Raw genomic sequence first — 15,932 nt, forward strand, 5'->3', positions numbered from 1 at the left:
TTTAGAATTAGTTGATGGGCAGCCAGGTCTCCAAGTGGAAGCAAAGATGTAATGGAATTATCCTGATCCATGTGCCATTATCTTATAGTACTTTCCAAAGGTGACATTCTCTTCCCTTCTGCATTTTCATGTATGGTAAATTCTGCATCTAGACAGGTTAGACGGCTATCTTCAATCTGGTTTCCTTGACAACCATCATAAAAATGGCAAGGGTCTGTTGTGGAGGGAGAATGTCAACCTCACCACAGTCTATGCAGCCTCAAACAAGGCTTCAAGGTCAAGGTTAAAATATTTGAAATTACAATCAGACCTTTGGTTAATGTTTGTTAGATGTTTTACAAGAGCTGAATGAAGGCATCATCTTTTCAGGGTTGAACAGTGAAAAGGGTCATTTGGGCTGTTAGCTGGAAGAAATTCAGACTACTATGAACAAGGTTTCTCCTGAATCCTTTCACTAATCCTAAAGAGAGTTCCGCAGTTTTATTTATTTATCTTTTTAACCAACCAGAAATTAATTGATACCTCTTATTCATCCTCCCTAAACCTCCTTACCCACTTGGGAATCGCCCTTCCCATGTGTTTAAAGTTAAATTTACCTACAAGGTGGATTTCTGAAGCTGAGAACAGAGGTGGTCACAAGCAAGGGCTTCACCCACAAAGTGCTCCAGAGCCCTCTGCAGATAAAAAGCAAAGCGCCTCATTATGCACAGCGGCCAGATGCCTGTCTAATTGCAGCCTGTGTGGCTGCCCTTTAGATGGATCCCTGTGAAGCAGGTGGTAAGAGTGGAAAAGAAGGAAGAAGAACGGGGTGGGGGCGAGAGTGAGAGACAGAGCCCCCTGCTCTCTGATGATGAGCCAGAGGACAGAGAAATGTGCTTTCTGCTTAAGCTGCCTTCTAAATAAATTCAGGAAGGGAGGAAGAACTAGGAGACTCAGCAGATGGTACTGCTACCCCCTGGAATCAGGTTTCAATGTGTGTGTGTGTATGTGTGTGTGTTTGCACACTTCTCTGTTTTATGGCTACTTTGGTGTTATATCAGCTTATATAGCTGTTTCTCAGATTCTTCTTAAAAAACATCATCCCTATCCAAAAAAAACCTTTGGAAATTTGACTCCCTAATTTAGCCCCAGTTGCTCCTGTCCTGAAATTTTAATAACCAAACCACTGGAATAGCTATGATATTTTTTTTTTCTCATGAGAACCAGATTTTGCCCCTGTTAAGAGTGCATGCAATAGAGTAAATTCTCGACAGTGGGGAAACAAGGCTTATTTATTTTTTTCCTGATGTTTATTATCTCCATTCTCAGCACTTTGAGCAGCAGGTGAGTGTAACTGTAAAAATATGTATGCTTATATATGCACATGCACATATACAGACACACACACACACACACACACACACACACGAGACTGACTTAGAATTAGGGGATCCCTGACTTGAATAGCTTATCTCCTCTAGACCACACTCGTGTCCCCAGATCATGGCTGATACTTTAATCCACAGGCACACACACACACATGAAAATTGGAGATACGATGATCAGAACTGGTGCCCTCTAACTTGGAAATAGATGAGTGTCACCCAAGCCACCTGAATATCACCATCTTATCCCCAGCTCCCCTTCCAAACCCCCATCAAGAAAAACCATGTCTTCAATATATATAATTATCATATTATATTATTATATCCCTCCAAACCGTGTCATTACTTTCTCAAAGCAGTCAGAGGCTCAGAGCCTCAAAGTTAGAAGTCACTTAGGTGTTTACTGAATGAATAGATGAATGATGAATAAATGAATGAACCAGTTGGGTTCGCCAGTGTGTAGCAATCAGGAGGAAAGGTTTTCAGTGAACATTGTTTGTGTAACTGTATTGTTTTACTTTTTCAAAACTCCTCACTGAGTACCTTTGGTGTGTCTGACACTGTGCTAAGTACACATACATAAATACACACTGTGCACTGTAATAAGAAGAATTGCAGCTTCTAAAAATATTAAGTCCAGGCTACGCAGGAGCTAATGCAATTTTCTCCTCAGTGCATTGAAAAATCTATTAGTTGCGAAGGCAGCTATATTTCAGGAAATTAAACCACTGTAACAGTCCAGTTCACAAATCAGAACTCCCAGTGCTTTGAAATGCTCCATTTCATAACATAGAGCACTGAGGGATGTTCAGGCAATCCGTAAACGCTCCAGTGGCCAATCCCCTCCAGCTCCACAAGGCTAAATAGAGGGTGTTGCTTGCCAGGTGATGAGAAAGGGAGGGGTTTGACACCACCAGTGGGAGGAGATATGGAGCCATGATCACCTTCCCTGTGACTCACTGTGTCTTCATCCCTCCAGGATTACTTCTGTCTGTAGAAGATGGTTTCTGGGTGGATTTCTGAACAATGGGCATGTCAGGGGAAAGCCAGCAAATCATGTCAGGGGAGGGCATGTTGAATAAACACATATTCACTGACACCTGCAGGAGATTGCTGTCACCTTCAATGACCAGCTTTGAGGCTCTCAGGCAGTTTTCCTCCAATGGCTGATGTAGGAAGATATGAACTATGTACTTCAGCTCTCCTAGGGTTGCTAGGAGTGTTCTTGTCCGCTGATGGAGAGCTATTTCTATTGAAACAGGATATCTAGATTTAAAAAGAATTACAGCCAGGGAACGTTTTTGGCTCCATAGTCATAAATTTTCTGCAAGGCACAGAGATGCCTAAGGAATTCCTGATCTTATATCAACATTGTCTTTCCTTAATCTTTGAGAAAGGTCTTCTCTCCCTGTTCATCCAAGAAAGTGGCAATTTCAGGTGAGACACATGGACTGGGGGCTGTCTTATGACTTGGTCTGAGTGGTGCATTGATTGTTAATCCAGTGTCACCTGTTCAGCCCAGAAGACCTTGAGAAATACTGTTCTCTGTCTTCTCACTTAACATCTTATAGAGGATCATCTAGGACTTTAGAATCACTTTAATTTAGTCAATGGGCGCTGTTTAAAAATATAGATGTCTGGGCCCTACCCCAGACTTGCTGAATCATCTTCTGTGAGTCTAACCCCAGAAATCTACCTTTGCCATTCGCCTCAAGGTCCTGAAGCTCTCAGCGGTTACTTTTTTCTCCAAAAGTCACTGGAGTCTATTCCAACAACAAGATGAGGTCATATGTCTACTAGTGAAAACCTTTTTTTGTTTTTTCTACTTTTCTAGGATATTATCTAGTGCTCTTTAGCGTGGTGTGCAGGACTCTCCAAAATTCAGCTCTTCCCTGCCTTTCTGTATCTTTCTCCATCACATCCAGCTCCACATCCCCTCGAGGGCAACTGAGCATAGTTAGTTGGTTTGTGCTCACGAGTGCAGGCACACACCTGGTTGGTTGTACTTCCCTCTGTGCCTTTCTTAATGCTAGTACTTCACCAGTCATCCTTCCCTTCCAATATTTGAGAAATTGCACTTTTATCTCATTCTTCAAGACAAAATTTAAGGCTCCTGTCTCCCAGAAATCTCCACCTGCTTCATCCTTTCTCTGTTCCCGCCACTCCTCTTTAATTATCCTCCTGCTAGACTGCGGCTACACGGACTTGGAATTCGTCACAATCCCATTCATTCTGTTCTGTAATTACAGGTGTGATGACTGGTTTCTGAGATGGTCCCCAGCCATCTGCATTTCCTAATATTCGCACCCTGGTTGAGTCCCTTCCCATAGTCCATGGGCTGACCTGTGTGACCAAAAAAGAGTACAGAAATGACATGTGTCCTTTCTGAGGCCAGGGCATATTAGACATGCCAACTTCCACCTGGTTCTGTCCTGGGCCGCTCACTATAGGGAAGGCAGTTCATGGGCTGCACACTCCCATGGCCCTCTGGGGTAGACCAGGTGGTGAGGACCTGAGGCTTCCTGTTGACAGGCAGCATCAACCGCCCGCCATGTTGAGGGGGCAGATCCACCAGCTCAGAGTTCGTATTCAGATGCCTGCAGCTCTTGAGAAATCCACCCAACTCATGCGCCCCCAAGTGCCCCCAAATTTCAGACATGCAGAAATTATGCAAAATAAATACTGCTGCTGTTTGAAGTGGCTGCATTTTGAGATGACTCTTTATGCAGTGATGAGAAGTGAACATGCAGTGGGCCGCTACCCCTTGAGAGCACCGAGCATGTCTTCTCCATCATGGGGCCTGGCCCCTTGACCCTCCTGGCCCACATTAAATCTCCCATAAGCGCTTATCTAAATGCTCTCAATTGACTGAACATGTTTCTTTTGCTGGTCACAAATGCAGGTGGCTTTACCTAGTAGTTACGAATCTTGTCTTTTCTGCTGTTGTACCTTCTGTTAGTGGCAGTGTCCATAATTACCAGTTGCCAGTGCTCACACATAGCCCAGGCATGCCCCTAATCCTATAGGGTGTGTGCTGGTCTCATTTGACAGATGAAAAGACTGAGGTGCATAGAGCTTTAGCTGCTTGCCCAACGTATCCAGCATCCCAATGATGGAGCCAGGATTGAAGCCCAGGCAGAGTGTAGTGTGTGTGTTGGGTGACCATCCTGAAAGCTAATGCTGAGCCTTAATCGTGTCACAAAGCTTCCCGGGGACTCTGTGCTCCTACATCATTGCATGCTTCTCTGAAGCTCACACACAACATAGTTTTTGTTTTCTCTGTTTTAAGAGTGAGGAGACTGAGTCTGAAACAGACGAACCTGAATGTCTGTCTGTGGTGGTAGAGGTGGCCTTGGAGTCCAGCTGGCTGGTTTTATGTCATGATCCTCCTGAAGCCCCTGCCCCACCACCATAGGACACCCGGCCCTCAGGTCCTCCTCATTGCTGTTCTAAGCTTGCTTGGTTGTCAAGACGACCACCCACAACACAAAAGGCAAATGACTTCTCAAGCATTTTGCAGCCACTGTGACTGCATTTTTACATTTTTGAAAATGTGTCAAGGTGATTTGTAATTCACAGAAAATGTTGATATAGGTAAGGAATCTATTTTGAGCCATAAATATTTCTAGTAAGATAGGAGAAAGCTTCCATGACAAACACAGGAACTCCCTAGAGAGAAACAGGATATTATTCCTATTTTACAGATGAGAAAATTCAGGCCCTGAGAGGTTAAAAGCTGGGAATGTCCAACTCTAAGGTGCTAGTACCTAACTGCCTCAAAAAACTGCTGCTTGGTGAATCAGGACTTTTTTTTTTTTTTTTTTAAGAGACTCACTTCTGCCCTTGCAGGAACAGAGGAGTGAAAAGCCCACTTGAGTCGGTTAGGGCACCTGAAAGGAGGGGAAGAGAAAACCATTCACTTAAGTAGTATGTCTGAGGCTGGGGACTGAGATTACAGTATGGGAAGTGACTCGGGTACTTTGGGTACCTGGGTATCAGTAGGGCTCTGAGGCTTTCAACAAGACATCATATATAAAGCTCTTACTGCAATGCTGGAGTTTTGCCGGGCACATTGGCACATGCCTGTAATCCCAGCAGCTCGGGAGGTTGAGGCAGGAGGATTGCAGGTTCAAAGCCAGCCTCAGCAACTTATCAGGGCCCTAAGCAACTCTGTGAGACCCTGTTTCTAAATAAAATGCAAAAAGGCGGCGGGCAGATGGGGATGTGACTCAGTGATTGAATGCCCCTGAGTTCAACCCCTGGTACCAAAAAAATCCCAAAAAACTGGGAGTCTTATTTTCTATTATATTACCGAGGCAGCCCAGTGCCTCTTGAAAACCTGAGTCTTCAAGGAGAGTCAGGCATCGTTCCCTGAGCCCACCAGCCCCTTTGCCTCTCTTTCCCTTGGTATCAAAAGCTTGGCATCACCTTTGGGCCATTACTGTCCTTCATCCCCTATGTTTGTTTTTTTAATTTTCTTAGTTATAGATAGTCATTGTACCTTTATTTTCTTTATTTATATGTGATGGTGCTGAGAATTGAACCCAGGGCCTCACACATGCTAGGCAGGTGCTCTATCACAACCTCAGCGCTATCCCCTCCTTTGTAAGGAAGCTTTGGAGGTGTATCTTCCGCCCAACCCTTTGCCCCCATGCTATGTCCCTTCTCTGGTCAGGTCTTCTAAGTCACTTTTCTGGGGATCACCTAGCCTCATATCTACCCTGAAATCACTTGCAGTGCTTCGTAGGAACTCTACCTGAGGCACTCGGAATGACCGTTAGCTTCATTCAGGAAGGGGAGTTTCCCATTGAGAGCCCCCTGACCCCCACTTTACACAAAAGTCTACCAACCTGGGCTGCTCATGACGTTCACACCCTGGATGAGTACCTTCACGTAGGTGGAGTAGGCGGGGATCTTGAGCACAACTGCATTTTTCCTAATTAAAGCTTCAAGCATGCTGCTTAGAATTATTAAGAGCCATTGCAAAGATAATAGTCTATCCATTAAAATGACCCTAACTTTCATTTTTTTATCTTTTTAATTACACAAACCCTTGGGCATATTTATAATGATGGAGAACGTGACAGGAGGCTGTTCCACCATCCCCAAGGGATGCTCTTGGGTGGACTAGCATGGGGCTCGCCAGGTTTCCCACCTTTCCTCTGATCAGGATGCTCTTCTTTCCACCGACCTCTGGTTGAATTAGAACTTGTCACCAGGTAGGAGGAAAATCGAACACAATGTGATTGCACCAAGGTACTACTGCCCAGAAAGGTTACTTGGGTGACCATTCCCACCCACTTTCCTCCTGAAACCAAGGATGTGCTGTCTGACTTGAAGATCCACTTGAGGGGTTTTGTATTTTCCAGCAGATTTCGGTTTGTGACTTTGTTAACGTTTTATATAGAAACATAGGAAAGGGTGATGAGCCAGGTACTCCCCCTGACAGACCGTCTCTGTGCTGTTTCCCCTTTCCTGTCTTCCATAGTGTAGTTTTTTTGCTTTTATCAAGCTCATAACCTGGATCACTGAGCCCTAATTGCACCGACAGCCACACACTGGGGAATAGAAGTGGCTTTGTGGAGGCTGAGTGCCCGCATAAACTGGATGCTTTGCAGTCCCCCAGCTGTGTTGGAAAGTCAATATCAAAAGTCCCCATTTTGCCATGAGAAAATGTAAGGCTCTTAGAGGTCATGTGGCTTTCCTGAGGTCACACAACTTATTAGAAGTAGAACCACTTCCAAAGGCCAGGCTTTGGGGCTCAACAAATAAGCTGTTCCGCTGTGTGTACTGAACCTGGACTTCTGCATGTGTGGACACTTCCGCTCCTAGTTGAGGATAGTGCCAAAGGTAGGATTTGAACCCAGGCCTGGTGGACCCTGTGATTATGCATATTCATCAAACTGTTCTTGGGTAATTATTGTGTTGGATATTTGCCAGGGTCATGAATGAAATTCTCAAGGAGTTCCAGTCAAATGCAAGAGAGAGACATGGGAAATTAAACCCAGCGTGAGAGCAGGCTGTGTGCAGGGGAGGGAGAGGTCAGTGCAGCCTGAGACAGCAGGGACTTGGTGACTGGAAGATGGTGGCTGCCGCATTGAGACTTGAAGGAAGAGCAGCATGTGGAGGAGGTGGGGGAGGAGCATGGTAGAAGCCGTGCTACTTAAGAGGATGAGTAATCTATTATTGATGTGCTGCTTTCTATCAGAAGTTTTCCCTCACCCCAAAGATTCTTTACTTTTCTTGCCTTTCCTGGGGCTTTCTTTCTGAGTACAAACTCATTCAAATGCTTCCTTTACCTCTAATTGAACACTTGGACTTAATTGATTATGTATTAAGTTGGGGACTTGGGGCGACATTCGGGCCTGGGCTCATGTTGAGATTAATTTATTCCTGTAGTCTTACTGTTTGGTGATGCATCTGAGTGTCTCACATGTGTGTTAAAAATAAAGCTGAGAGTCAGGGCCATCTAATTAGATGGCTTAACCCAGCACGGTGGTGTTCAGTGTGCACCCAGCTCTCCTGCTTTGATGGCAACCAAAATAGATGAATAAGTTAATCAAAGGTCTGATTAAATAGCACAGCTCTGCAGCATAGACCACTGATTGCCAGGCTTCAGTTCAGGCAGATTCCCAGAGGAGGGAAGGAAACGAGCTGAGTTCCACAGGCCAGGGCTTTCATGAGGAAGAGTTTTATAAAGCACACTGGAGGGAATTGCTCACCAAGTTCTCAGATCTTAAGGTGATGGCTAGTCAGGAAGCCAACTCCCAAAGAAGGGTAATGTGGTTTTGGGGAAAGAGCACAACCACCTCCTGGCAGATACTAACTATAGCTTGTGGCTCGCCTGCTGCGGGAGGTGGACACATGGCTCAGCCTCCTATGCCATTGATTGATTTCAGGTGTGGATTTTGTGCCTGTTAGTATGTAAGGCCCTCCCTGTGCTTCGTTCTTGACCTTGCTGTTTAGTTTCTGTACCTGCATTAGCAGCAGGACTGCTGGTTATGACAGGTTTGTCCATCCAGGTCCTCCCTAGGCCTCCGCTGCCCTCTTTGGGCCCACTGAGACTGACACAGAAGGGCGGCACCCCTTCCCTTCTAGTCCCCATCTGGATTGGCAGAGAGGCTCCTACTAGGAGATGGGGGACCTGGGGAGAGTGAGGGTGAGACAGGTGTCCCAGTTCTTGTCCTGTGGGCTGCCACAGAGAGGCCTCTAGTGAAGGCTGCTGCACCTGCAGGTGGCCTTGCTCATGGGCTGCCCTTTCTGGATTCCACCAACTGCTGTCTTGGCCTTGTTTGCTGGGGTGGCACCTCTCTTCCCAAGTATCGGTTCTGTCTCTAATTCTGTATGCACTGCAGTAAAGAGTCCTTTATTATTATTATTATTATTATTATTATTTAGTTGTAGATGGACACAGTGCTTTTATTTTATTTATTTATTTTTCTATGGTGCTGAGGATCGAACCCAGTGCTTCACACATGGTAGGTGGGCGCTCTACAACTGAGCCACAATCCCAGCCCCAGATTCCGTCTATTATTAAATTGTCCTTAGACTTCCCAGTTTGGGTGTGCTATCTATTTACACCCTCACAGATGTGAAGAAGTACACTCTTACAGGATCTGCCTTTTACCAATGGCAGCCGAGACTAAGCAGACTTGTCCAAGGACACATGGTGATTGTTGGTACTGGAGTCCAAGTCCAGGTGCACCTGGCTCTAGAACCCAAGTGTTCTTCACACCAGGCACCACCTTCAATAGGCAGCCATTCAAGAGATGTCATTGTACTTGAATGAGGGGCCCAGTCAGCACTGGGGGAGCCTAGGCTTGCTGAGAGTCTTTCCCATGCCAGGAGCTTAAATCTCTTCACCCCCTTTTGTTTTTCATCAAGCATATAATGTAGGCATGTAGGTATATAGACACAGAAAAATGCCCCCAAATGATCCCTCTGAAGAATTTGATGTCTTGTTTCCATTTCTTCTTTCTCTGCATAAATTTCAGAGGATGTATTTCCATGCCATTTGAGAACTCATAGTGGGTTTTAAGCAAAAGTTGTTTTAAAGCTTGCTTTTTTTTTGTTTGTTCTTAACCATCAAAGCCAATTTCATTTCGTTACATCTTAATCTACATTGTTTCAAGCCGCTGGATAGTATGCTATCAATCAAAAGTGTATCATGTTTTAGTTAACTGCTCAATTTGGGGACATTTGGATGGTTGCTATTTCTTTACTTTATAGCATGGTAACAAACATCTTTGAGAATAGAATTTTGGTTTTTCATTTTAAAATTTGATTTTTTATTCTTTTTTCTTAAAGAACAGTGTCCTCTAAATGGAGTTAAAGGACAAAAGAGTATTTTGTAGGATACTAAAGATGATCCCATTTCCCAATAAAGGGGTTTTATCACAAGTTACCTCTTGAGAGTGCTCTCTAACTAACTCCAGTGGAAACTCCCCTTCACAGCTGGGATGGCACCCCTGTCCATAATGACCTTCACAACTGACCCTGCACATAGGAAAGCTGTAGTCACAAAGTGTAGCTTTGAATACCAAGTGGCACCAAGAGGTGTGTGTGCCTGGCTGATGACTCTGTTCACCTGTGGGGCACGGATGGTTCCCGTGTCCTATGAAGGCTGCAGTATCGCACCCCCTGGGCTGTTCATTGCTGTCCCTGTGTATGGAAGCTTTGTTGCTGTTAGGTGAGGACTGTCCATAGATGATGCCCCAGCCCTCCGTGGGCATTTATTTGAGAACATCAAGAAGGCACCAGTACTAACCTATTCAATTACAGCTTAAAAAATATAGTTAAGCATAAGCTTTAAAATGCCAGTAAGTAGTGATGTTTATAATGCAGGTTTGAAATATGACTTAAAACAAACACACACACACACACACACCTGCCTTGGAACAATTTGGTACTGGTTGCAGAAGTATGATTCGGTTTTTGTTCCTTTTTGTTTTCTTTTTGCCTGTCTTTCTTTTCTCCAATGAGCCTATATAATTTCTCGAATAGCCAAAATTATATTTTAAAAAACTTCAGCATGGGATTTTTATGTAATAATTATTTCATAACTATTGCTTTTCCTCTCACTAGATTCAGATTTCTTTCCTGAAACTGGTGCCGAATGTAAATTACATGAACAGAACTCTAAGTAGATATTCATGCACTTTTTCAACAAATTTGCATTGAATACCCCCCAACCCCACTTCTGGCCTGGTGTCACATACCTCGAATCCCAGCTGTTCTGGAGGCTGGCAGAAGGATAACTTTAAGACCAGCCTAGGCAGTTTAAAGAGATTCTGTCTCAAAATAAAAATTAAAAAGGGCTAAGGATGTGGCTCAATGGTAGAGCACCCCTGGGTTCCATCCTCAGTACTGGGGGGAAAATAAGTCAAGTTCCTTTCTTTTATCATGTTCTTATAATCAAAGATTTTGTTAGCACTGGTTGCATTGTTCTCTTAGCATAGTAAAGTGGTAGCAAAGTTGATTAGAAGAGAAACAAAGGAGAGCCCCCTCAAGGGAGCACGGGTCCTCTAGGAGAGGGGAGCTAAACTCAGTGCTTTATGTGTCTCAGGCACCATTTGTAATGTTTTAAGCAAAGAATTAATATAGTGACTTTTTTCCCCTTCTCCAACTCCCTTTGTGCCTTATCCTGTCCAGTCTGAAGTTTCTTGGATCCCCAACAAACATTACTCTGGGATTTATGGCCTGATGAAGCTCGTCCTGACCAAAACTCTTCCTGCCAACCTGGAGAGAGTCATTGTCCTCGACACAGATATCACCTTTGCAACTGACATCGCAGAGCTCTGGGCTGTGTTCCACAAGTTCAAAGGTAATTGTGGCTCATTTCTTTCTAGTATTTGTGGCTCATTTCTTTTTGGTATCCTTGTAGGTGTGGACATGTCAACCATGGTGATTATATTTTTTTAAGGAGATGAGTTTAACTCCGGTAAGGTTGTGCTATTCAAGTCAATAAGAAATTACAAATACAGTTATGTTACAATTCTACTTCAATTTGATACATGCTAGAGTAAAACTGGAATTTCCATTTCTTTCTTTATTTTATTTAATTACTTGTGGTGCAGAGAATTGAACCCAGTGCCTTACATGTTAGGCAAGTGCTCTACCCACTGAGCAACAAGATCTGTGTTCATAGGAAGAAACCAATTTGGGATACTTTGTAACCATTAAATATCAAATGTGTATATTTTGTATGCAGTAATTGAGTGTGGACATACTTGTGCAGAAACATGCATTTATTAGTTTTCTCTTTTTATCAAATAATTCTTTGATTGCCAAGAAAGCTTTTGAGGTAGTAGAAACAGGTATTGATTATAGAGTGTTTGAAATGTTCTTCTGGCTTTTGCTTTCCTTAGCATCATGGCTTATTATTTTGAGGTACATTTGTTTGGTTTTCGAAGTCCTCTCTTCTCGTCCAATAATTTCTTCTTAGCTCTTATTGTTGCCTTTGTCACTATCTCAAGGTATAGGACCCCTTCTGATGGACAATTTTAAACTCAGTAGTTATATTTGACTCTGGTGGGGCCTATGAGAGAAGTGACAGGTTAGCATGAGTTTAGGGCTGTTTTAATACCCCTCTCCTCCGTGTTGTGTTTTTGAGGTTCCTCTCTATATTGGGCAAATGCAATGAGAGAGCAGTTTGTTAGTGAGATCATTATATATTTCTTATCTTTTTCTTTGTCAAATTGCACACTACCCTCTGCCTAAAATCTCTCTGTGTCTTCTCTTACTTCTTTATTCTAAGAGGGTGAAATCCTCCTTACTGATTTTCAACAAATCATTTCCATAAACCCTGTTGGTTTCTGTTTCCATTCATGGGCAGGGTAAATTCCTTGCCTAGTGGTCACTGTCCGCTTCCTTCTGGGAGGATCATGGCTCTGGGCTAATTGAGGAAAGTGTTCAGCAAATCACAGGGTTGAGATGCCCCCCCCCCCCACACTCTATCCCTTATCAGGATCAAAATTAACATTTCTTATCTGGGTCAATAATGGCATTAGGGAGACATCCTTTAACAAAACTGGGAAGCCAGTGAGTCTCCCCTGTCTAATCTCTTCTGCACAGAATGCTGGGTGGGACCTACCCTTTTATTTCCTAAGTCAAGCCCCTGAAGTTTGGAGGGACACAGGGTTTTGCCCAGAATTGAGATCAGAAATATGTGTGCCTTGCCTTCTCTCTGTCGCTTCTGCTGTTTCTCTTTCTGATCACACAGAACTCATTGGGGACAGTTTTTCTTTAATTGCACTGTATTTTATCCATGTTTTTATGCTGATGTTCAGTGTTCAGTGATGCATATATTCAACAACGTTTATTGCAGTCCTGCTGGGTGTCAGGCCGTGTACCTAAATCATGAAATGAGGAGTGATGAAGGGACAGTGAGAGTTGTCACCTCTCCTGGAGAGGGGCAGAGCAGTCGGATGGGACACACCACAGGGTGTGGTAATTGTGCACTGTTTTGTTGGGAAAGAGCAATAAATGCCTAAGTTCCCCTTTGAAAAGAGAGGACTCACTTCTCCAGCACCTGGGATTTCTCTCTGGCATCAGCCCTCTTTGGGGATGGGCTCTGATGAAGAGAGTGACTATGCCTGGAACCATGCCCCCTGCCGGGATGCACCATGTCATGCATTGACTCAGGAGCCACAGGATCCTACCTGATCAGTTGCTGTATCCCTGGAGACTGCCTCACAGTCTGAAGTCTCCTCAGTCCAGTCCTGCTCATTCAGACCTGCTGTTCCCTAGAGTTCTCCCTGATTAAATGTTCATGTGCTGATTTCTGTCTCAATCTGCTTCCCTGGAAACTCAGCCCATAACCAACATCTACAGCACCGAGTATCCCTTGGATAAGTGCAACTCAGCAAAATCAGTAGGACAAGTGGTCAGAAGTTGCAGTGCTCTGGCCGGGAAATCTCTTTTATTCTGTTGCAGCCAGAACTGGCTGTCGTGCTAGCAGGATTGTGTGGGCAACAGCAACAGCAAGAATAATCATGGTTCTAATCACTCGGCATCACCTGCAGAAGGGAAGGAAACCATTCGGACTCTTGCTGCCCCTGGGGCTGCAGATTTGGAGGACTCTGAGGTTCCAGGCGGTTCCTGGGGCTCAACAGAGTACGTGGACCAAGGTCAGGACAGGACCAGGGGAACTTTGAATACCAGAGCTGAGTTATTGGACTGTCTTCTATCTGTTCATTCTTTGGTTTGTCCATTTCTAACATTTATCAGGCCCTCGAACTGTGTAAATGTGGCACCAGCCTTCAGGGAACTCCCAGATGGGGCAGATAGTGTTACATCATAAACACCTGCCGAGGAGTAGAGAACGTCTACTGTGGTCCTCCCGTGCCCATCCTAGTGATCGTAAGAAAATGCAGAGGTAAAGAGAAAATAGGAAAGCCCTTCCCCCTGCTCCACGTGTCAGGACTTCGGTATTTTCTTTTTAGTGGACTTATTTTTCCTTAATGATATCTATTAGAAGCCAGGTCATAGAACAGGGAGAAGCCTTTTAGGACAGACGCATAAATGTTCTGGCCCAAGAGAGAGAATGCCGCTCTCATGAAGGCACTACTACTTGACATCTTTTATTGTGAACATTTTGATTGACAGTGGTGCCATTTGCCATTGGTCATTTGTCTCTGGTACATTGTCTGGGGCTGTCGTGGCACTTGTGTACAGGTCATACACAGGCTTGGTCCCTCCCTAGTGCTGTGGAAACCCCAAAACCTAGCTGCACCACGTCAGCTTCTACTAAGAAGCCTGTTATTAAGGACACAGACTCGTCCTCACCACCTGCTGCAGGGAGCTCCCCAGTGGCTCTTGGAGGCATCCATGTGCACCATGGGCCTGAGTTCACCTCAGTGGCAAATGCCTACCTTCCACACCAGTGGTCTGTACCCCTCGCCAGCCTGTGCAGCCACTGGGGGTTCTTCATACCCAAAGTAACAGAACCAGAAATATCACTAGTGGCTAGAATCCAGAGTCACCCACTCAGTTGTATTTTCCGAGCTCCTCTAGTGGTTGGTTAGTTTTCTGAAAGTTGAGTTGGGAATGTTGCAAAAAAACAAACAAACAAACCAAAAAAACCAAAAACAAAAACCCAAGCCCTACTGCTGAGAATTTAAATTTGGGTGGAGGAAGACAGAAAATAAATAATATGCATAAATCTTAGATGGTAATAAATGAATGGATGCCTGTGTGTGTGTGTGTGTGTGTGTGTGTGTGTGTGTGTGGTTTATATTGTTTAAATATTCAAATAAGGTATTAATGCAAGATCCCAAAAGAAGGGTGACATTTAAGCAATGAAGTTTAGAGAAGCAGTAACCCTGCTGTGCCAGGGGACTGGGAGGAGTGTCTGAGGCCTTAGGACAGGAACATCAACTTTGCTGTGAGTTAGTGTGTTAGAGGGATGGGGCAGATGTCCAAACATAGCAGAAGGAGCCCAGGAGATAGCTGGGGTTGACAAAGTCACATCACAAGAACCTGGATCCAGAGGGGATGCTGACTCTCCTGTCAGGCACCTAGGGGGCCCAGCAAAGGCAAGACAATCAACTGTGTTTATAATGGGTGGTCCTGGCTGCCTTGTTAGGACAGAAGGACATGAGGACACCATTCAGGAGATAATTCCAGTACTCCAGGTGGGAGATGCCCTGGGCTCAGGCCTAGGTGGAGCAGTAGAGGAGGTAGAAGTCATCTCATTAGGGTAGATGTTGAAGGCCAAGTCACCAGGGGAGAGGAGGATGGAGGATGACCCCTAGGGTGGCTGGGTGGGTGCAGCGGCACTGGTGAGCCAGAGAGGACTTCAAGGGGAGGTCATGGCAAGCTCCGGAGCTTGTGAGGCTTGTTAAGTTTGAGGTCCTGCATTGGATATCTGCATAGAGAGGGAGGGAGGCAGGCCCGTAAGTTATATTTGCAAAGCAAAGGGAAGGTAACTATTCTTTATCAAGTGCTTCTTCTGTTCCGGCACTGACTAGAAGCTTTGTACATTTGAAAGTTAAATAAACTGAGCCTGAGGGAGATTAAATTGCTGTCCCTGCTCAAAGAGCTTTCACACATCAAAGCAAAGCTGACCGCAAGCCCTTTGACTCCAGAGTCCATGCTGTGTCCACTGCCTTGTGTCGCCTCTCCTGGATCCCTGCTGGGGTGGAGAAGGGGATGCCCACCACCCTGGGAGGCAGGGTCTGCACATAGATCAGGTGTGACTGGTGATCCTGAGCCACCAAAACCCTGGAGTGCCTTAGTTAACTGCACACAGAATCAGAAGCCATGTGTGATTGTAGCAGTCCAGGGAGGAAGTTGTGGAGGCTGTGATGAGAAGCTGTTGGAGGAGAGCCTTGCTGGGCATTAAAGATGGTGTTGTCATCCCTAAGGGCACACGCCTGACTTGAAGAAGGCATCTTGCCACGGCAAGTTCTGGCCTTGAAGCAGGTTGAGTCACTACTCAGCTTACCTTCATGTGCCACAGGAGTGCCAGCGGGCATCTTTCAAGGGCCTGCCAGGCGAACCATGGCTAATCACAGCTCCTGGGCTGAGCTCTTCCTCCACACCAGCCGCTTGGTTAAGCACCTTGTG

At 45.0% G+C, this 15,932-nt stretch overlaps 1 protein-coding gene across 3 annotated transcripts in view; it reads left to right on the forward strand.

Moving 5' to 3' along the window:
* The window catches only part of Large1 (LARGE xylosyl- and glucuronyltransferase 1), a 493,847-nt gene that overhangs the window by 275,662 nt on the left and 202,253 nt on the right, over positions 1-15,932 (forward strand). For all 3 annotated transcript variants that reach the window (XM_071609558.1, XM_027940415.2, XM_071609559.1), the window contains one exon: positions 11,016-11,187. In XM_071609558.1, coding sequence (XP_071465659.1) covers positions 11,016-11,187 — 172 coding nt within the window. The remainder of the gene's footprint in view (positions 1-11,015; positions 11,188-15,932) is intronic.

Source organism: Marmota flaviventris, chromosome 3, assembly GCF_047511675.1.
Source record: "Marmota flaviventris isolate mMarFla1 chromosome 3, mMarFla1.hap1, whole genome shotgun sequence".
In the NCBI taxonomy this organism is placed as follows: domain Eukaryota; kingdom Metazoa; phylum Chordata; class Mammalia; order Rodentia; family Sciuridae; genus Marmota; species Marmota flaviventris.